Source organism: Fukomys damarensis, unplaced genomic scaffold (genome assembly GCF_012274545.1).
Source record: "Fukomys damarensis isolate Sample0158 unplaced genomic scaffold, DMR_v1.0_HiC HiC_scaffold_37, whole genome shotgun sequence".
Taxonomy (NCBI): Eukaryota; Metazoa; Chordata; class Mammalia; order Rodentia; family Bathyergidae; genus Fukomys; species Fukomys damarensis.
In genome coordinates, this window is record NW_022900949.1 from 34,142,099 (window position 1) to 34,164,826 (window position 22,728).

Below are 22,728 nucleotides of genomic sequence, written 5' to 3' on the forward strand. Positions count from 1 at the left end.
CAGGCTATAAATCTTGTCTGGTAATTGAAAGGCCAGTAGAGCTTTGATAAGAGTCCTGTAAGGTCCTGAGCCTCACCAACTGCCTTTACCTAGGGGTTAGATAAGGCCTAGCTTTGAATCTGATGGTACAGCATGGAGATTTTTGTTTTTGAAGTCATTATTGAGAATTTTAAAATATTAGATCTGATCACTTTTAATGCAGTGTTTCCTTTAAAACAGCACTGTAGCTGGGCGTGGTGGTGCACACCGGTAATCCCAGCACTTGGGAGGCTGAGGCAGGATTGCCGTGAGTTTGAGACCAGCCTGGGTTACATAGCGAGTTCTAGGTCAGTCTCACTACATAGTAAGACCCTGTCTCATACCCGCCCCCTAAATAAAACAGCACTGTAAGGCAAATGTTCCAATTCCACAGAAAAGGATAAATGAGAACTGAAAAAAGGCAAATACTATTCTGCCAACTCACAACAGGAAAAATTTACACAGAAATATCTAAACCCATAGCTAATAAGTGAGTGGTTGAGTAAAGTTAGGAATCCAAGATGGATAAACTTCCAAATAGGCATCGTTGGGGCTGGGGATTTAGTTCAGTGGCACTGCATCTGTCTGGCAAGGGCAATGTCCTGAGATCAATCCCTGGTACCAGAAAAAGAGAAAGATTTTGACTATCAAATAGGCATCGCACAGGTAGATCAGTGACTTGGGTTGGAGGAAGGGTGCTGTGGGCAAAAGTGCTGCAGGCACAAGAGGCTCCATCAGTGTGAGCAGATAAAGGCCATTGAGCCAAGTGCAATAGGAAAATGGCATTAGCATGCTCTCAAGTACCAGTGGCCTGACCACTGGCTTTCGCACTAAAAGTTTACTGGTTTGAAGACTGGGGAGCTAACAGTCTCACCCATCAGCCTAGGATGTGATGTGGCCAAGTCAGCACCTAAGTCCTGAAAGTGCTGATGGCAGCCCCTGGTGTGACATTTTCAGCATTCAACAGGATGAATTCTGTGGAGCACTGTAGTTCTGAGGTTCCTTACAAATAGGTCAGTTTGGGTCTTCAGCCATCCAGTCACTCTACCTAGAGAAATGGGGTAATCAGCTCCCCTGTCTTCCTGGTCTTAAGCATCTTCTGGTTCCAGCGATGTGCCCGTGGAAATACCTCTCTCTGGGAAGTGACACATCACTAACAGTCCCTTCCCAAGGAAGTGGGTGTTTCTTCCCTGGGCTTTAAATCCTTTTGTTATTATTTTGTGGTAGGGATTGAACACAGTTCCTTCACACTGAGCTATATCCCCGGCACTTAAAAAAAATAAAATTTTTTTTTAAATTTTAAGGCAGTGTCTTGTTAAGTTGTCCAAACGGGGCATGAATTTGTGATCCTCCTGGTTCAGCCTCCTAGGATTCTGGGATTACAGGCATGCACTACAGGCCGGGGTATTAGAATCCTTATTTTAGAGAGAGTGACCTCAAGCACTGTCCAGCTCTCCAGGGCCCCGTGGCTCCAGGAGAAGAGGTCAGAAAGCACAGGCCCCAAGTAAATGGCAGAAAACCGTGGAGTTACAGCTCTTTAAGACAGACGCCCCAGATAGGGCCGCGGGCGCCGCAGCGTCCACCGTTGGTGCCGAGCTCCACTCTGCAGCTGCCGGGGCCACCATTCTCCGTTTACGCAGGCGGGGAACGATCTGGTTCAGAGGCCCAGGCGACTGTGAAGAGTCAGCTCGTTGAGGAAAATGAGGACGGGTAGTTTCCAGAAGGAGATATCTGCTTCCACAGAAGAGCCCAGAAAGGAGCCCGTGGAGTCAGGAGAGAAGCGACCATAACCCCCACAGAGCCTTCCGCACAAGAGAACGAGGCGTCGTCCGCTTCCGCAGTGCCAGCGATTAACGACCAAATCCAGTACCCGAAAGCGAGCGTAATTTCGCCAACACTCCCTCAGTTCCTCGGGTACGGATGTTCACAAGAGTTGGTCAGAAGAGCAGGGCCAATTGCTTCCCCTCCCAGTTCCTCCATTCATTTCCGCTTCATCACTTCCGGTCCTCACGCTCGAGATCACTTCCGGTCCCTTCCACTTATCCTTCCCACAGCTAGCGACAGTTCCAATCTTCGGTTCCTCTGAGGGTCGATCTGATCAGAGGCTGAGAAGTTACCAGGACTGGGGTCGCGCGGGCCCAGGGCGGCGCCTACACCGGCACCATGGTGAGTGGGTGTTGGATGGTTCTGGGTGCTGCGTGGGTGCGGGAGGGCGGGCTTGTGGGCCCCGGGGCGCTAGAGGCCGCCGCAGTTTACAGGATTCTTAGTGCAACCTAGGGCTTCTCTTAGAGAACAAGGCGACCCTGGGAGCCGCCCGCCTGGCCGCCTACAACCACGTTTTAGTCCGGGGAAGCTCTTTACCCACGGGGAAGCTGAGGCACGCTCCCAGTCACAGTGCAACACGGCTCATCATCGGGGGCCGGTGGGAGACAATGTGGCCAGAGTGGGTGTGATCTTGGCCTACATGGCTTGTTGGTCTCTTCATCCCTCCACGATGTGTAACTAGGAGGGCGCCACGGTGTCAGCACGGAGGCTTGGTTGCTATGCATCCCACCCAGTGAGGGCCCCATTAAAAGCCCACGAGAGGACTCAGGACAGGGACCCGAAAGGTTTTGAGAGGTCTCGAAGGTCATCAGTGCTGGCTGAGCCCCGCATTACCTCCTCCATAACAGTAGTCTCCTTTGGTATTTACCTTTATGCACACACAAGCTATGGTGATGGAACATACACACATATACATAGCATGTAAATATGAATAATGTACACACGTAAAATAGCTGGGCGCAGTGGTGCGTGTCTGTAATCCCAGCTACTCAGAAGGCTGAAGCTAAAGGATCACAAGTTTGAGCCCAGCCTGGGCAATGTATTCAGACCCTGGCTCAAAAAAATAAAGGCTGAGGGTTTAGTTCATTGGTAGAGTACCCCTGGGTTTGATTTCTGGGGTGGAAAAAATGTTAATCATATGTACATAAAATATAGGCATTCACATCCACATGTATCTCTACTTGCCTGGGATACTTCACCATACGAAGTAGAAGAAAAGTCATGAATACAGTGTACACACACGGCTACAGACCAGTACATATTTCTTCTTTTTTTGAGCAAGAAGGCACCATTTTATTTATTTGTTTACATAGAAGAGTAATTTTTATTGTATGCCTATAACCTTTAAAAATTCCACCTAGAGAAACACTCACATATAGAATGAAGTATCATATACAAGTAACAAAAGTTTCACAAGTACTATTTTCTTGTATGCAATAAAAAGAAACTAGATAGCTCAGTGGTACCATTGCCTGCCTTGCAAGCGCAAGGTCCTGAGTTTGACCCCAGTACCTCCCGCCGCAAAAGAAACTAGATGCCATGTGAATGTCTATCAAAAAGAAAGTAGACAAATAAAATGTACTGTAGATATGATTGAACCCTATACTACAATACAAAGGAATAATCTAGATTCTTACATATACATATATTCAATGAATAAAGCTCAGAAATTTTTAAGTAAAGAAAAGGGTCCAATAATTTACACAGTGTAAAACCATGTAAAAAGAATGTAAAAACCATATTACACAGGCTGAATAACTACAGATGCTAATACCTAAGGTATTTGTTGAAAGATCTGTAAGACTGTTCAAACTGATAATATTCATTTGCCTGGTGTGCAGACACCAGAATTTGGGGGGGGGTTGTCCAGAGAAGAATTGAACTCTATCATTTTATTTATTTAGTATTTTTTGCCATTTATTTATTTATTTTTGGTATCGGGGATCAAACTCAAGTACTTGGGCTTGTGAGGCAGGTGGCAGAACCACAGAGCTAAATCCCCAGCCCTACCATCTTTTTTTTTTTTTTTTTGTACTGGGGATTGAACTCAGGACCTTGTGCTTGTGAGGCAGGCAGTGGAACCCCTGAGCTAAATCCCCAGCCTTCTACCATTTATTTTTAAATGTTTATTTATTTATTTATTTATTTTTTTGGTAGTGCTAAGGATTGAACCCAGGGCCTCATGCATGCTAGGCGAACACTGTACCACTGAGCTACACCTCTAGCCCACCAATATATATTTCTATTAACATAAAATCAGACACATAAGCCAGGTGTGGTGGCGCACGCCTGTAATCCCAGCACTTGAGAGACTGAGGCAGGAGAGTCGCTGTGAGTTCAAGGCCAGCCTGGGGTACCTAGTGAGTTTGAGGCCAGCCTAAACTGTATAGTGAGAGACTTATCTCAAAAAAACAAAACAAAACAACACATCCAGACCCAAAATATAAAAAATCATATGATTACATAGATTAAAAGAGTATTGGAAGCATTCTGTTTGTGACTGTGTCCTTAAAAAACTTTTCACTAAAAAGTAATTAATTATAGCTGGGGATGTAGCTCAGTGGCACAGTGCTTGCCTGGCAAGTGTGAGGTTCTGTGTTTGATCCCTGGTACCCAAAAAAAAATTTTTTTTAAAGTAAATGTAAAAAAATGAGTATTTTCTTTTATTTAATAAATTATATTTTATTTTATCTTATCCCGTTCCTTCCCTCAAACCCCCTCCTTCCCTATGTACAAAAATTAAAAGGGTTTTAAAGCATAGATACTCTTCTTCTTTTCTCTCTTCCAGGCCCGAAATGCAGAGAAGGCCATGTAAGTATCATCTCATTTTTTGCTGAATGTTTTTTGTAACTTTATCACACAGGGGTCTGTGGTCCTTTTAGTACAGGAGCCATTCAAGAAGCCATTTCTTTGTCTACTTGTGGAAAACAGCAACTCTCTATCTGTCCATTTCTTTTCCCCATTAGTGTTTTCTGACAGCTTCCAGAGCTTATACTGGATGAACTTCTGTTCAGCTGTGAATCATGTGGGAAAGACAGCTGGGCCATTCTATGAAATTAATCTTTTACCATCTGAATGTATTCATCACAGTGGTCTGAGGAATTGAGTTTCCCATAGTTCTTATATACAACATAATAAACTAGATACTTGGGTCTTCAGGAACACAAATGGCTGGGTGAGGGAGGCTGAGGCAGGAATGACTTAGTGAGACTCTGTCCCACTCTGCCTTCTCCAAGTTAAAATAGTATGGGGATGTAGCTCATTGTGAAGGCCCTGGGTTCAGTCCCCAGTATCACAAAAATAGAAGGAAGAGGACTGGGGATACAGCTCAGCGGCACAGTGCCTGCCTGATAAGCACGAGGTCCTGAATTCAGTTCCCAGTACCAAAAAAAAAAATGGAAAAAGAGAAAAAGAAGAGGGAGAGAGGGAAGTAGAAGAAGAGAAAGTTATAGGGCATGGTAGCACATGTCTGTAATTCCAGCTACTCTGGAGGCTGAGGCAGGTTGAGTTCAAGGCCAGCGTAATCAAAATAGTGAGACTGTGGTCAGAAGTCCAACAATTAAAAAGGGCGCCGAGAAGGAATTCAATTATGGTGTACCTGACCGGCATGGATGAGGCATTGTGATCAATCTTCAGTACCACTCAAACTGGCCAACCAACCCACAAAAGGAATTCATATGGTGTACCTGACCGGCATGGATGAGGCATTGTGATCAATCTTCAGTACCACTCAAACTGGCCAACCAACCCACAAGTGGCTCTGTAGGCCCTGCTCCCTGAAACATGGAAATCCTAAGCTGCTCTGTGGTTTCAGTTTCTTGATTACTGTTCTTATGAATGACATTAAATGTGGTCATGAGCAAGTCTTCCCCATCTAGGAACTTGGGTGATCAGAAGTCAGAGTGGGCTGTAACTTTTTTTTCCGGTACTAGGAATTGAACTCAGCACCTTGCACTTGTGAGGCAGATGCAGTGCCACTGAGCTAAATCCCTGGCCCCCTAATGGTGTCTTTTGTGTCTCTTGCAGGACAGCATTGGCAAGGTTTCGCCAAGCTCAGCTGGAAGAGGGAAAAGTGAAGGTGGGTGTAAATCTTCCTCTGTAACACATCCAGAACAAGTGCAGTGGAGCTCCTTCCTGGACAGACTTGGAGTCCACAGATGCCTGTCTGTCTTTGTTCACATCGAGGTTGAATTTCAGGTGTTCCTTTGGGTAGCTGGGGCAGTGGGCTCACCTGGCTGCCCGTTTTCCCGAGTCCCCTTACCAGGTCAGCTCTGTCTAATATGGCGTAACAGGAATTAGAGCGTGGCGTGGGGACAGCTGTACGCTGACGCCAGTACAGAATCTCGACTCAAGGGGTCCCAGCCAGATTAAGGCTGATAGATTCTAGGCTCTCTGTATTTTTCTTTGTTTTTTTGAATTTTATTTATATATATTTTTTGGTACTGGGGATCTAACTTGGGCCCTTGTGCTTGTGAGGCAAGTGGTAGAACCACTGAGCCAAATCCCTGGCCATTTTTTGAATGTTGTACACGTGTGTATACATTCACACAGGTGTATGCATACATATTTGTGTATGTTTGGTTTAAATACTAACAGGTACCCTTTCTCAAGGTAAATGATGCCATGATTGCTCCATTACTGGGCATTTATACTGTTTCTGGCCTTTCATGGTTTTAGGCCACCATTCGTTGGATGTTTTTGTCTGTTGTTGTTTCCTAAGGAGAGACTGGAGTGAAGTTTAGGGGCCAAGGAGGAGAGCACGTTACTGAACCTTCGAATGTACTGAGACCGTAGAGCTATTGGCCTCAGGCCTGGGTGTGCATTTGTGTCGCATGAGCTGTGGCTAGTACAGTGGGTCCATGCGCTGTTTTTTGCTTCTCCTTAGGAAAGAAGACCCTTCCTGGCCTCTGAGTGTACCGAGCTACCCAAAGCCGAGAAGTGGAGACGACAGGTGACTGGATGAATCTGATCTTCGTAGAAGTAACAAGCCTCATTTCTGTTTTTATCTAAATAACACTTAAACCAGAATCCTAAGGAGTTTTAATTATTAGTTTTGAATTAGAGTTTGCCTGTGTTTTCAGATATTTCGAAAGTTATGAACGTATACTGTCCTTTATTTCACAGATCATTGGAGAGATTTCAAAAAAAGTGGCTCAGATTCAGAATGGTAAGCTTTCATTTTGTTTGCTTGTTTTGTTTGTTGGAGACAGGGTCTCAGTCACTCTGTATCTCAGGTTGACTTTCAGCTAACTGTGTAGCCCAGGCTATCCTCAGACTCATGGCAATCCTTCTGCCTCAGCCTCTCCGGAGCTGGGATCACATACGTGCACCACCATGCTTGATAGCTAACTTGCCTTTTAAAGTACTTGGTTCTCAAATTCACAATTAGACTTGGTAACTTGAGTCCTCTTCTTGCAGTGATTAACAGAGCAAATAGATAAGAAATCAGCAAGGACACAGGAGACCTGAATAATACTGTCCATTAGTGTGACCTAGTTGACATTTCTAGAATAAAGTATCTAACAGTTTTTCACCTAGCAAGAACATTTTTTCTTTTCTTTTTTTTTTTTTTTTCGGTACCAAGGATTGAACTCAGGATCTTGTGCTTGTGAGGCAGGTGTGGTGCCACTGAGGTAAATCCTGGCCCCATTTTTTTATTTCTTAAGAGCATGTGTAGCTGAGCATGGTAGCGTACTCCTGTAATCCCAGCTGCTTGGGAGCATTACAAGCTCAAGACCAGCCTGGGAAACTTAGTGAGATCCTATGTCTTTTTTTTTTAACCAAGAATTGAACTCAGAGCCTTGTGCTTGCCAGGCAGGTGCTGTGCTGCTGAACTACATTCCCAGCCCAACCCTGTCTTAAAGTAAAAGATAAAAAGGGATTGAAGATGTAGGTCAGTGATAGAGCACCTCTAAATTCAATCTGTAGCAAAAAAAAACCCCAAAAAACAAAAAAACGTGAAAAGCTCATCAAAGTAAATCATATTCTGGGCTAGAACACATGTTAGCAATGTTTTGTTTTGTTTTGTTTTTTGTTTGAGACAGGGTCTTCCTGTGCAGTTCAGGCTGGCCTTTAATTCACGTGGCAATTCTCCTGCCTCACCCTCTGTAGTGCTGGGATTACAGATGTGTGCCACTGTGCCTGGCAAGCAAATTTAATTAAAATCATATAAATTGGGTTTTTTGATTTTTAAGAACAGATAGATATCTGGAAAGTAAGAGAATAAAAATTCATGATGTTGCCAAGTATAGTTAGTGCCTTACCGCTGTATTCCAGCTCTGGGGAGGCTGAGGTAGGAGGATCGCCAGAAGTTTGAGGCCAGGCTGGGCTACATATGTGTTCAAGACCAGCCTGAACTACACAGTGAGACCCTGTCTCAAAAAAAAAAAAAAAAAGGAATTCCAGATTTTGAGCTTTATGTATATAGTCAGTTGACTTTTGACAAAAGTGAAAAAATAGTTCAGTGGAGAAAGGGTTAAAGGGATCATAATAAACTTTATTTTTTGTTTGTTTTGAATCAATTCAGGACATCAAGGCAGGCCAGGACAGGGCCTCACTATGTTCAGGGCCTACCTTGAACTCATGGTGATCCTCCTGCCTCAGCCTACCAACTGCTGGGTTTACAGGCATAGGCCCCACACCTGGCTAATAATGAACTTTAAAACTCAACAATAAGATAATTTTTATATTTTTAATATTTAAACTTTTTTTATACTTTTCTTTCTCCCTTTTTCCTCCCTTGTTCCTCTTCCCATTTGAAATTTTCTTCCATTTCCCCATATCTGTTATACATTTTAGTCCTTATTTCCAGACCAGAGAAACAATGTGATATTTAAACATGTATCTGATTCATTTTCACTTAAGAGTATGGTCTCAAGGTTCATCCATTCAGCTGTAAATGTCTCAAGCTTATCCTTCTTTATGGCAGAGTAGTACTGCATTCAACAATAAGAAAATTAATTTTTTTTTTTTTTTTTTAAGAAGATGGGCCAGGGCTGGGGATTTAGCTCAGTGGTTCTGGCAACTGCCTTGCAAATGCAAGGACCTGAGTTCGATCCCCAGTACCCAAAAAAAAAAGAAGAATATGGGCCAGGATTCATCTCAGTGGCGCCTTGCAAACACAAGATCCTGAGTTTAATCCCTGGTACTGAAAAAAAAAAAAAAGTGGCAAAAGAGCCAGGCTTCATGGCACATGCCTATAATTCTGTTTGTTTGTTTGTTTGTTTTTGGTACCAAGGATCGAACTCAGGACCTTGTGCTTCAGAGTCAGGAGAAGTGCCTCTGAGATATGTCCCTGGCCCACATACCTACAATCCTAACCCTTGGGAGGCTGAGGCAGGAGGATTGCTATGAGTTTGAGACCAGCTCGACTTAGCATCTCCAGAGGGTTTGTGAGCTTGAGTCTCAAAAGGGAGGTGTAGGTCTGTTTCCTTCTTCTTTTGTTGTTTTTTCGGTACCTGGGATTGAACTCAGGACATAGGCGTGGTGCCACTGAGCTAAATCCCTGGTCCCAGGCCTGTTTCTTTCTGAAGGGTATAGAACACAAGAGTGGGGGCTTGTAAAATGTATCTGTATTTTTACTTGATGTTTTTTGTTTGTGTTTGGGACTGGGTCATGTTGTGTTGCCCAGCTGGCTTGGAACTGAGAGACTGAAGCAATCTTCCCACTTCAGCCTCCTGAAGAGCTGGGACCACAGGTGCATGGCACTGAGCTTGATTGACTTTATTTTGCTGTGTTTTTTGTTTGAGATGTTTTGGCTATGTAGCTCAGGCTGGCCTTGGACTTGTTACGGAGCCTAGGCTGTCCTTGAACTTGTGTTCTTCATGTCTCAGCCTCCTCAATGCCAGAGTTACAGGTGTGCATGACCACACCTGGCTTGTACTTTTCATAATTCCATAACAGAACTTCAGGATTGTTTCTGTTTCTACTTCCTCAGTTGCTGGTGAGGATGGTAGTTCTTTTAAAGGATTTTTTTCTCCTATGCTATTGGGAATGGTGTGTATCATTCTTGCTTTTTCATTTATTTGGGTATTAGTGGTCTCTCTATCCATTTAAATCAGTATTTCATGCAGTATCCCTGGGTGGGGTCATTCATGTTGGAGGGATGACGTTGAATGTAATTGTTGACGTTTATTTTTAAGGTGTGCTGATTTGAAGAAATGATATTAACATTTTGTTTTTCTAGCTGGTTTAGGTGAATTCCGAATTCGGGACCTGAATGATGAGATTAACAAGCTGCTAAGGGAGAAGGGACACTGGGAAGTCCGGATAAAGGAGCTGGGTGGCCCCGACTATGGGGTAAGTGTCTGCACCCCCACAGGGTGGGAATTTAGCTGGTGACTCCCAGACCGGGCCCGCCTCAGGGGGCCTCTTGGCAACCAGGGGCTGCTGCCTGGGAGGAGGCTGGGGAAGGGCTGGGTTCCCCTATCCCTAGGCCGCTGTCCCCTCTGTGCCCCTTGAGAAGTGGAGCTGACAATCGGTGGTGTCTTTCTCTGAGAGGCCTTGAAATGCTCCATTTTCTTCTTGTTGGGGGCGCTCTTGCCAGTCTGGGTTTTGCCTTTTCACCGTGGTAACTTTGATTATATAGAACAGTACATACTTTACTGCTCAAAAGAGAAGAAAAAATCTATAAAGAATAGAAAAATGTGAAAGTATTTAAAACTATACATACTCTGTGTATATGTATTATATATACCACCTAGAAATAATTGGTATTAATAATTTTCTTTTTGGTACTAGGGATCGAACTCAGGACCTTGTGCTTGTGAGGCAGATGTGGTGCCACTGAGCTAAATCCCCAGCCCCAATTTTTTTTTTGAGAGAGGGTCTCACTATATAGCTCAGACTGGCCTTGAATTTACTATGTAGCCCTGGATGATCGAACTCCCAGTGGTCCTCCTGCCTCAGTCTCCCAAGTGCTGGGATTACAGGTTTGTGCCACCACATTGAGCCTAACTTTTTCTATTTATCTTTCTAAACTTTTTCCAGGCATTTTCATAGATTTTCATTTATTATTTTTATAGAGATTAGTTTATATTCTAAATACATACTTTCAGGCTGGGGAATTAGCTCAGTGGCATTGCCGCCTGCCTGGCAAGCACAAGGTGTCCTGAGTTTGATCCGTGGTACCACAAAAACACACAAAAAACAAAACTAAATATATACTTTCAGCTGGGCATGGTGGTGTATGCCTGTAATCCCAGCACTTGTGAGGCTGAGGCAGGAAGATTGCTGTGAGTTCGAGACTAGCCTGGTCTACATAGTGAGTTGCAGGTCAGTCTCAACTGTGTAGTGAGACCCTGTCTCAAAAAACCAAAACAAACAAACAGACAAACAAACATACTTTCTTCTCTTAGCAATATACCAGGAACACAGTTTCATACTAGTAAGTAATCATTTATTCCATTTTAAAAAATATTTTGAGTGTGGGGCGCACTCCTGTAATCTCAGTGCTCAGAAAGCTAAGGCAGGAGGATCACAAGTTTGAGCCCAGCTTGTGCAACTTAGCAAGACCCTGTCTGAAAATAAAATCTTAAAGTAATTTCTTAAGTTATTTATCCAAATTATGTGAGATTCCAAACTACGGGGCTTACCTCAGTTCACGAACTTAATTCTTTCTATGATTCTGGTCATGAACTGAATCAAATTTCCCCACAAGGTCAACATTGAACCTTATAATGAATTTGATTTGGTTCTCGTCCAATTTGGTTTGCGACCAGAATGGTGGAAAAAATTAGTTTGTGAATGGAGGAACTATACATACAAAGAATAATAAAAATTAACATAGGAAATAAAAAACTTCTGTAAAGACTGGCCGTGTAGCTCATCATGAAGGTCCTGGGTTCAATCCTCAATACCACAAAAAACAAAACACTAACAAACAAAGTGGGTTGGGGTGTGGCTCAGGTAGAGTGCTTACTCACATGTGTAGCCCTGGCTTTGGTCTCCTGTACCTGAGGAAAGCAGGAAGAAGGAAGGAAACTTGGCTTGGGTGTGGTGGCTTCACATGGTGCTCTTGGAAGTGGCCCAGCCAGCCCCTACTAAGGACTTGGGCATAGTCAGCATGGGAAATTGCCATCATCATAGTTTTTAATAAATATGATTTCGTCTTCTGTGTGTGTTTCATTTGTCTGATACTGATTGTCATTAAGATAATTGAATTTTTTAAAGCATTTGTCACTTCATGTGCTAAGTACTTTTCTAAGATCTAAGTTAATGTAAGAATTTTATAAAGATCATGACTTTTAGGGTGTGGAATTAGAATATATCAGTGAATATGCTATAATTTACTTAGGTCCTATTTTTAGACACTTAGGTTAATTTTTTTGTGTTAGGTTAATTTTTACTAATCTTTTTTTTTTTTTGGTACTGGGGATCGAACTTGGGTCCTTGCACTTGCGAGGCAGGTGGCGGCACCACTGAGCTAAGTTCCCAGCCCTAGGTTAATTTTTAGATTTCAGTAGGTGGTGGTTGTTTTTTTTGGTACCAGGGATTGGAGGCAGGCAGCAGAACCATTGAGCTAAATCCCCAGCCCCTGTTAGATTAATTTTTTTTTGGTACTGGGGATTGAACTTGGGACCTTGCACTTGCAAGGCAGGCAGTGATTAATTTTTAAGGGGTAAGGGAAGTACATGTTTTTCTGTGTATATAAATATTTTCCGTGTTTAACATTATTATTTTAAAATATATCTGCAAAGGTGAAAATAGTAAGTTTATGGGTCAGATTCATTTTGTCTTTTTCCCTCCCAATAAGAAAGTTGGCCCTAAAATGCTGGATCATGAAGGGAAAGAGGTCCCAGGAAACCGAGGTTACAAATACTTCGGAGCAGCAAAGGATTTGCCTGGTGTTAGGGAGCTGTTTGAAAAAGAACGTAAGTAACTCAGGCTTTTGAAGGTTTTAGCCTCCAACTGTTACCAGTAGATATGCTATACACTAAGTGACTTTCCTGTATTATTTCTTTATTATTATTTTTTGTACTGGGGATCGAACTCAGGACCTTGTGCTTGTGAGGCAGGTGGTGGCACCACTGAGCTAAATCCCAGGCCCTCTTCTCTTTTTTTGAGACAAGTTCTCGCTATGTAGTTCAGGCCTTGCTTGAACTCATTATATAGTTCAGGCTGGTCTTAAACTCATGGTGATCCTCCTGTCTCAGCCTCCTCTGAGTCCTGGGATTGCAAGCATGTGCACCTTGCCCTGGTCTTCCTGTATTATTTCTTAACTGTACCACAGCCCATAGCATAGGAAGTATTCTCAGGTTTTCAATGAGAAACCATAGTGCTGAGGTTGATATCATGGGCCAAAGGCACACAGTTGGGGCTGGAAAGTGGGCCCAAGGCTGGCTGGCACCAAAGGCTACCCTCTCTACATAGGCCAGTCTGTCGGGCTAGACAAGGGCTTTCCCTGTTGGATGTTTCCCAAAGCTATCAAGGCAGGCTCTGAAATTCACCAAGTCAGGCATAGGTTTCAGTTATTTATTAGATGAATCAAGGCAGGCTTTGAAATTCACCCAGTCAGGCATAGGTTTCAGGTATTAGTTGAAGAGAATTATAACTGAAGAGCAGCAATAACAACAACAAAATCTTGGGACAAAACCCCACTTTGTAAAAAAAAGAAAAGAGCCAGATGCAGTGATGCATGCCTGTAATCCCATTACCAGGAGGCTGAGGCAGGAGGATCACTGTAAAGTCAAGGCCAGCAGGGTGCTGGCCATACTAGAGAAGCACTTTACCACTGAACTACATCCCCAGCTCAAAGATGGATTCTTTTTAAATGCACTAACTTATCCAAAGCACTGATTTAAAAAGCACCGTATCACTTCTGTGGCCCTATGCATAGTATTGGATGGTATTTTCACAAATATGAGATACTATAAAGAAAAGTGTTTAATTTTTTTTAGTACTGGGAATCGAACTCAGGACCTTGTACTTGCCAGGCAAGTGCAGCACCACTGAGCTAAATCCCCATCCGGAAAAGTGTTTAATTTTTAAAAAATGCATTACAGTAGCAGACACATTGCCATAAATCCTCCTTAGAACAACTCCCCCTCACTTTACAGTTATCCCGCGTTCTTGCCGCTTTCTGCAGCAGCTCTTTTTTTTTTTTGAAACAGGGTCTTGTTATGTAGCCCAGGTTGGCCTCGAACTTGTGGCAATCCTGCCTCAGCTTCCTGAGTGATGGGATTATATGCATGCCCAGTGTGCCCAGTTGTCTGCAGCAGCCCTGGAGTCCTTTGTCCCGGGTGTCTTAGTTGCACTGTCATGGCTTCCTCGATTTTTTGAATCGATTTAAAACATTTATCTTTTGTGATCTTTTTTTTTTTTTTTTTTAATACTGGGAATTGAACTCAGGACCTTGTGCTTGTGAGGCAGGCAGCGGCACTACTGAGCTAAATCCTTGGCCTTTTCATGATCATTTTGACTTTGAGGAAGAGACAGAAGTCAAAGTTGCCAGATCTGGTGAATAAGGTAGATGAGGACACAGTGTTACATTTTTTCCCCCCAGTATGGGGAATTGAACTCAGGACCATGTGCTTGCCAGGCAGGGTGATGCCACTGAGCTAAACCCTGGCCCATGTTTTTTTTTGTGTGTGTGGTACTGGGAATCAAACTTGGGTCCTTGCGCTTGCGAGGCAGGCCACTGAACCGCTGAGCTAAATTCTTGGCCCATGTTTTTATAAGCTGCTTTTCTGTTGGATGGTGCTTGGCAACAGTCTTCACCATAATTTTGATCCCACCTCGTAAAGACACTCAGGAAAGAGGATTCCAAAGCTGCTGCGGAAAGTGATAAGAGTAATTTGAAAAGTGTATTTGAAATGAAGGGGGAGGATTTTGTTTTGTTTTAATTTTGAGACAGGGTCTTGCTGTGTAGCCCAGGTTGATCTTGAACTTGCAGCTAGCCTTCTTACCTTGGCTTCCCAAGTGGTAGGATTATAGGTGTGCGCCACTTTGCCTGGCAGCAACATGTCTTTTTCTGCGATATATTTTAAAAAATGTAAACAGAGACCACATATTTTGATCACCCTAGTAGTATGCTGTCTGACTGCACACTGCTGTGCAGGGAAGGCTGGGCTTGAGTGTCACTGTGACCCAGCATTGAGCTAACTTGCCGCCATTTCCTGTAGCTCTTCCTCCTCCCAGAAAGACGCGTGCTGAGCTCATGAAAGCAATTGACTTTGAGTACTACGGCTACCTGGATGAAGACGATGGTGTCATTGTGCCTTTGGAGCAAGAATACGAGAAGAAACGTAGGTCTCTGGGTGTCTCCTTAGGGAGAGCCTCTGGTTTCTCTCCTTTGAAAACAGGAGTAGTGCGTTTGGCAGAAAGGCATTTTCCTCCTTGCTGACTCAGGTCTTCAGAAGTCTTGAAGCACCGGGGCCATGATCCGGGTCCCAGGCGGCAGGTGAGGGCTGCACCTGATCCCTCCCTGCCCTACACGCAGCAAGGGGGCTTATGGCTGCAGAGTGCGGCTCTTCCCTGCCAGGCCCTGTCCAGGCAGTGTGCTTGTGCTACTCGTTATGGCACACGGTGACCTAGGGCTTTGAAAGCAAGTCCTGGGGAGTGGAGCTCCTTCCCAGCCTGCTATGGCCTTCATTTTTTCTTTTTATGTGAGGGTTGGGGGGGCTTTTAAAACAAGGTCTCTATGTAGCACAGGCTGATTTTGAACTTAGGGTCCTTATGCCTTAGCTTCCCAAGTGCTGAGGCATGTGATTGTCCATGTCGTCCATTGTCACGTGGGTGTGTGTGGAAGCTACTGAGGTTGCTGGTCTTGGAAGGGAACCGTCTCTCCAAAAAGCCGCGGTATAGTAATTTAAAACCAGAGGTGTTAAGGAACCAGCCCATCTTCCCAGCCATGCCTCGGGGAAGGGCGGCCCTTTCCTGTCTTGGCCTTTCTTTCATGGTAGTTCCTGTCTCCCTGTCTGTAGTCAGAGCAGAGCTGGTGGAGAAATGGAAAGCAGAGAGGGATGCCCGGCTGGCAAGAGGAGAAAAGGAAGAGGAGGAGGAGGAGGAGGAGGAAGAGGAAATCAACATCTACGCTGTCACCGAGGAGGAGGTACCGGCATAGGTCCCAGTTTGTGCCCTCCAATCTGAGCTGTGAGCCCTGAGGCAGAGCGGGAGGGACTCAGTGCAGAGACCAGCAGTCAGGTTCAAAGCCCAGCTTCCTCCCTGCAGGACGGCTGTGAAGATTGCTGCCTAGGGTCAGAGGGGGTCCCAGGAAGGAGGGATGGAGTGGCCACAGGAGCCCCTGTTGGCTGTGCTTTGCCCTGGGGATGGCATCCTTTCTGCCTTCTTTTTTTTTTTGAGACAGGGTCTCGCTCTGTAGTTCAAGTTGATCTTGAGTTTACTATGTAGCCCTGCCTGGCCTTGAACTCTGCAATCCTTCTGCCTCAGCTTTCTGAGTGCTGGGATTACAGATGTGCACCGCCCTGCATGACCTTTCCCGCCAATTTAACGGTCCGCCCTCCAGAATGAACTGGCATGGGATTTAGAAGCCAGAAGTTGTGCAGTTTCCAGCCCCAACCTTGCTGTCTGCTCACATGGCACCGCCGGTAGCTCTTCTGTGCCCAGCACCCCTGTTTCCAGATGGAGACAGAAGAGACCCATAGAAGCTTATAGCTGGGAGGAACTGGGTTCCAGGCTTCTGGGCAGGAGCAGCACATGGAGGCCTTGAGTGTGGACAGTGGCAGGCAGGTCTGTTTCATTGTTCGGAGAGAGAGGAGCACAGACACGTGGCTCAGGCCGTGTGTGAGGAGAGGCCTCGCCATCTCCTGTGAGGAAGCAGCTCTGGAGGTGTAGGGCTCAGTGAAGATCACACACGACACAGCAGCCCAGAGGTTCCACCTCGGTTCCCACCGACCATGGTGGGGCTCAGGCAAGGCTGGTGGAGCAGGATGGTGGCATGGCCAAGGAGGTTTTCTCTATATGCTCTGCAGCAAGTGTTTGACGAGTGACTGTGTGAGCCAGGCTTGTCTCTGGTGCAGGGGCACAGCTGCCATTCCAAGCTCAGGTGTGGCCCCCAGACATGGGGGGGTCACTGCAGCCTGAGATTGGGAACCGAGGGGAGTAAAGAAAGTGGTGAGCAGGCAGTGGGAGTATGTGCCCTGTGCTGAGGGACACTGAGGAGAGCAGAGAACGGACAGACGGACAGATGGGTGCCAGGAAGCATGAGCGGCTGTACAGGGCTGGTGCCCTAGGAACAGGGTTGTCTCCATGTTGAGAGCAACAAAAGCGTTTTCTTTTTCTTTTTCTTCAGAAACAGCTGCAGGGGTCTAGGTCATTGCAGAGATAGTTCCCAGGGCTCCCATGGGCTCTTCCCTGTGTCCCCAGTAGTTACATCCTGTGTGACCTCAGTGCAGCAGCAGAGTCAGGTGCTGGCTCTGGCACGATGAGCATCGAGTCCCGTGAGTTTATCAGGTGGGATTGTGTCCCCTCTCTGCGGCCAAGACACACTGTTTCCTGGCGCAGAGACTTGTGCTGCTCCTTTCCCATCATAGCCTCTCACGTCCCTGTCTCTGATCCCCTGCGAAGCCTATTCTGCTCACTGTCTCTGTAATTGCCATTTCAGGACAAAACTAAGTTAGAGCTGTTACAGGACCAGAGTGTTTTCTAAGTGGAGTCCTCCCAGGAGTCACTTTTGGTGATGGCCTTTACATGCAGGGGGGTGTCCTCGAGACCCACCTGGGGTTGGGGTTCAGATTTCTTCCTATTTACTACTGAGTAGTCTGCCATCTGCAGAAAAGCATGTAGGTCCCAGGTGCGGGGTCACATGGCAATGCCAGGGCAAGCATGGAAGTGCAATCCCGCCTGGGGCTCAATTGCCTGGCCTCTGGTGACTGCACCTGCCCCTGTTGCTGACCATTAGATACCCAGGGAATCATGGGTACCCTGTGTCTGATGTTCATGGGTTGTATTTAGGGTCCAGTTTGGGGCTCTGACAGATAAGGTTTCTGTGAAGTTTCTGTTTGCATGTTTCTGTTGTGTGCTAGGAGGAGGGAGTGGAATTACTAGGTCGTAGGGTAGGTTTTAGTGGTTGTAGATACAATTGTTTTCCCAAAGTGCTGAGCCAGCTCTGGTGGTGCATGCTTATAATCCTAGTACTCAGGAGACTGAGTCAAAAGGACCTCAAGTTCCAGCCCAGCCTGGGGGGCTTAGTGAGACCCAATCCCCTCCAAAAACGGGGGAAAAACCCAAGTGCTCATTCTGATGACATCCTACCAGTGCCTTAGGAGAGGGTCCCTGTGGCAGCCAGAATGGGGCAGGACCATGAGGGCACCTGGCACAGAGCCTGGCTAGCAGCAGACTCCCAGCATGGCACAACTGTCTTGTCCCTTATTTCCAAGTCCACATTATTTCCTTAGTTATTAGTGATCAATTTTTATGTAGCCTCTGTGTTGATCTCTCTGTGGGATATCTTTCAAATTCAAATTTTATAAAATAGATAATGAAATCGCAAGTTTTTAAAACAAACAGTGTTATAGAGATTCTCTCCTCCCTGTTCTCTGCTGTTTCTGTTCTTTTCTGTCCTGGATAGGAAGTGGTGTAAAGCACAAGCATTCCATCGCCTTTCCTGATTAATAATGTGTCTTGGGCTTCGCCCCACGGCAGTACAGAATAGCGTTCCCTACTTTTCCTGACAGCTGTAGGGCGCATCTTAAAGAGGTGCTATTGTTGGTATCTCGAGCACCTTGCAGTGGCCATGCTTGTTCTCTTTGCAGTCTGATGAGGAAGGCAGCCAAGAGAAAGGAGGAGAGGATGGGCAGCAGAAGTTCATTGCTCATGTGCCTGTGCCGTCGCAGCAGGAGGTAAGGTAGAGGCTGCCAGCTGCTCAAGGACAGGGGCTGCTCCTCTGGAACAGGTCCCACAAGGTGCTCGCTGCCCTGTGTGCTCTTGGAAGGGTGGGACCCCCGAAAGGTCAGATGTTCCTGATGGAGGGGAGTTGGGGCTCTCGGAGGCCACCTGGGTGTGTGAGTCATACTCCTTAGTGACACCTCAGGGACTCCCTCCCAGAGGGGCTCCTGGCTGAGGACTGAGCCCATTTCTCTGCTCCCTGCAGATCGAGGAGGCCCTTGTGCGAAGGAAGAAAATGGAACTGCTCCAGAAGTATGCAAGCGAGACCTTGCAGGCCCAGAGTGAAGAAGCCAAAAGACTCCTGGGCTACTAGGATGAGCTGGCCACTCCTTTGAGTATGAAAATCCAGTGGCGGCCTGCCATGCCTGCAGGATCCATGTGGCCACTCCAGTTGCAGACAGGCTGCTGGTACCCCCGAGGCCCTACTCCTTTCTTATCCTTCTTTCTCACCTTTCCTGGCCTCCAGGGATGATCCAGGGTAGGGTTCTCTCTTCTGCCTCTCTGGTAGGCTGTCTTCACCTTTGTGCAGGTGATTTTCGACCAATGAACCCATTTCTTTTTACTTTGGGCTGTATAAGCTGCCATATGAACCCATTTCTTTCTAAGTTGGCCTGTGTGAGGTACCATATGAACCCATTTCTTTTTATTTTGGCCCATATGAGTTACTGTATGAACCTATTTTTACTTTGGAGTGTGTAAAATAGATTGCCCTCTGGCTGCTCACTACGTGTTTTGTTCTGGCATGTACTCTGATTTTGGAAGGAATCAGGTGGTGGCCAGCATTTTAAAAATGTAGTCAGGTGTGGCACACGCCTGTAATCCAGGAGGTCCTGAGGACTGCTGTAAGTTTGAGGCCAGCCTGGGCTACATAGTGAGTACAGAGCCAGGCTGCCCTATATAGTGAGACCCTGTCTCAAAAAATAACGAAAAGCAAATAAAAAATGTAATTTTCTTAAAAAGACACATTTTCTCTTTAGAACTAAGATGATGTGTCAGCTTTGAGCCCACTCCCCGGGGCAGTATCCTGAGCTGCCCTGCTCTGCCAGGCACTGCCCTAGCTCTCCGTCAGCTCCCTTACCTGCCTAGGGGGCTGGAATTTTGACTTGCAACTTCCATGGTGTAAACTGTTCTGCAGAGATACATTTTTATTAAATATTTTTTTGTAAGGAAACTGCCATGCCTTTTCCCTGGGGTGACTATACCGAGGTGGCATAAGGTCACCCACAGGGAGGCTCCCCAAGGCAGGCACAGGACACATCCTGGGCTCCATCAGGGAGTGGAGGTAGGGCAGGGAGGCCCCATGGAATCCTGGGCTGGCCTGTGTGGTTGCCCACAATGGACATCCAGGAGTCCAGAGGTCAATGAGCTGGGTCTTTGCTGTCGAGTAGGGACCTTCTACAGAGGCTGCAGGCCCGGGTGGTCCGGGGCTTGGGCCTCTTGCTCTGCAGCATTGTGGGAACGTCTGGGTACTCTGTGTCAGGGCCACATGGCTGTCCTTTGAGTGTGGGGCTCCGACTTGGGCTCTTGAGAAGCAGGAGTGCCTAGCTTAAAGAAGTGCATCTCGCGGCAAAAACGGGCTCTTTGGTGTCTGGACAGGGTTGCCTGTGGGAATGGCACCAACAGGGACAAAAAAGCTGTGTGTGGCTGCAGGTGGCTGTGTTGGGAGAGCTGTCCAGCCAGTGGGTGTTGTTGGCTCCCTCTCCAAGATGATGCTATGGGAACTGTGGAAATGTTCTGAGGGAGGAGAGACCAGGGCTTTGGTAACTTGCTCTGGGAAGCTCCCTTCCTGAAGGGCTGCTAGGGCCCCACCCCTGAGCTGAGGCTTGGGCAGAGGTGCAGGTGGAGGAGTCCAGGGTGGTGTTCAGTGGTAGTCAGAGACAGACAGGGAGGGTTCTGGGCCCCAGTTACCCAGCCTGTGGCTCCCTGGAGCTATAAGCTTATGAGTGAGCTTCATTGAGGGTTTTGAGCAAGTTCTGGGACCCAGCCTCAGTTTCCCTGCTCTGAGGTCCAGGGCTAGACCTGGAGCTTTTATGATTTGCCCTGAAATCTGAGTGGTACTGGGGTGGGCAGAGGCATCCGAGTCTGGGGACACACTGATCTCTGTCCCAGCCTCAGGGGGGGCGGTGGTAAGGGGGTTTAGGGCACAAGGGACTTCAGGCCCAGTCATGAGCTTTTCTCCCAAGAGGCACCCACAGGTAGTGATGCTTCCTCACACACAGTGAAAGGCAGGAAATCTGCACATCACACATTGCTTGTCCCTAGAAGAGGGCACACACCCAGAGCAAGCCCATCCTAGAGGCTGAGGGCTCCAGGCCTCCCAGTGCCTCCCCCCAGGTCTCATCAGGGCCTTGGGTCCCACATTGGGAAAATCAGATTTGGAATGGAATAGCATGGGACTGATGGTGTTAAGCCGTCTCTAGTGGTGACCCAGCAGGGCCTGGAAGGGAAGGTCTCAGCTGGCCTCCTGCCAGGGCTGAGTTCAGCAGGGAAGCCATCAGAGTGGGTGTGACCATGGGTGTGGATGTGGCAGCCTGGGCCCAGCAAACCAGTCTTGGCAGCCTTGGTTTAGTTCACAAAATCTGATGATTTATGTTAGCTTTGGCTGTGTAGTTTCCGAAAGGCAACTTTTCCATAGACACATTGCCACCGACTTCCTTCCCCCGGCCTCCCCACCCGTCCTCTGGTGAGGCTATAGCGGAGTCTCAGCCCATTCGCCTCCCAGGGGGCTGAAATCCATCCTCTTCCCTGCTTCCGCCCAGCAGTGCCTGGGAGGGGATATGCCGTGGCCTTGTCACCTGTGCACTTGACCACTTCCCTGCATCCTTGATGCTGGAGCAGACGGGTTCCTGGAGAGTCCGGGGGTGGCCCCTGCCTATGCCTGCTGAGGAGTGCAGAGGACTCTCCCTCAGGGCTGTGCTCTGTGCTCTGTTCTCCCTTTGGGTGCTTGTGGGGTACAACTTGCTGGGACCGCAAAGCTACTGCAGTCTCCCCAGCAACAAAGCCAGGTTGGGGGCACTATTCGAGTTCCTCCTGGGCAGCTGCTCAGGTAGGGCCTTTGGCTCCATGAGGGAAGGGCTCTGGGAGCAGGGAGTGCAAATTTGGAGGGGACAGCAGGGCCTTGCATGTGGGCACGAGTTCCTGGGGGCTCGCCTTGGACTGGGGAAGAGGACTGTGTGAGGTTACTGCGTCCAGGTAGATTTGGTGGAGTGGGGGCTATTCCTGGGCCAGGGTAGCCTACTGGGACCACTTGGGCCTGGTCTGGGGCTAGCAGAGGGGATGGGAGGACACAGGGCATGGTGGAGTTGGACTAGAGGTACTGAGAGGCAGGTGGCCTGCAAATTGTGGGTTAGGGTCTCCATTGTGAGATTACCATTACCAGAAGGCTGAGGGGGGATTCATCTGTCCCTGTGTTTGACATTTCTGGATCCCGGAAGGGAAGGAAGAGCAGATGTCTGCTGCTGCTTTGGCCACCAGGTGTGCCAGGGGCCACTTCTGCCACCCTCATCCTGCACCAACCCAGAACACCTCAATCTCCACTGCTGTGGCAGAGTTCTGGATGTTTGCTGCTTTCAGTTTCCTAACATTTGGCAGGCACTTTTCCATATTCGTGACACAAGGTCTCATGGTTGGTGTCTAGTCATCTTTTTGGTGACTTTTTACCCTGGCCCCCTTTATTCAGGGTCTCAGCTATGTAGTCAGGGTGGCCTCCAACTTGTGAGGATCCTCCTGAGTTCCAAGTGCCAAGGTTACAGGTGTGTGCCACCATACCTGGCTGTCCAGCTTTTTTTTTTTTTAACCCAAGTCCTTATATTTATTTTGAGATAGGGTTGGTCAGTCGGGGTTAGAATCTGTCCCTTTTTAACCATTGTGTATATGCATTATTTCAAATCTGGGGCATTAAAGGAGACTTAAATATTTTTGAACTATCTCATTCCAAATGAACATAATTCAGTTTTGGATACAATGCCACTGCTCTTCATGAACTTAGCTCCAAAAAACAGCAGGAGTCACAGATTAAAAAAAAAAAAAAATAGAGGACCA

General features: G+C 46.8%; 1 protein-coding gene across 1 annotated transcript; it reads left to right on the forward strand.

The window, feature by feature from the left end:
- The first annotated feature begins 1,668 nt into the window (after positions 1–1,668).
- On the forward strand, positions 1,669–19,514 carry Isy1 (ISY1 splicing factor homolog). The gene is made up of 11 exons (XM_010617614.2): positions 1,669–2,184; positions 4,631–4,653; positions 5,869–5,920; positions 6,728–6,793; positions 6,967–7,009; positions 10,028–10,140; positions 12,596–12,713; positions 14,964–15,086; positions 15,765–15,892; positions 18,555–18,641; positions 18,893–19,514. The coding sequence occupies exons 1-11, from the start codon at positions 2,182–2,184 to the stop codon at positions 18,998–19,000; spliced, it is 864 nt and encodes a 287-aa protein (XP_010615916.1). The 5' UTR covers positions 1,669–2,181; the 3' UTR covers positions 19,001–19,514.
- Positions 19,515–22,728: the final 3,214 nt, after the last annotated feature.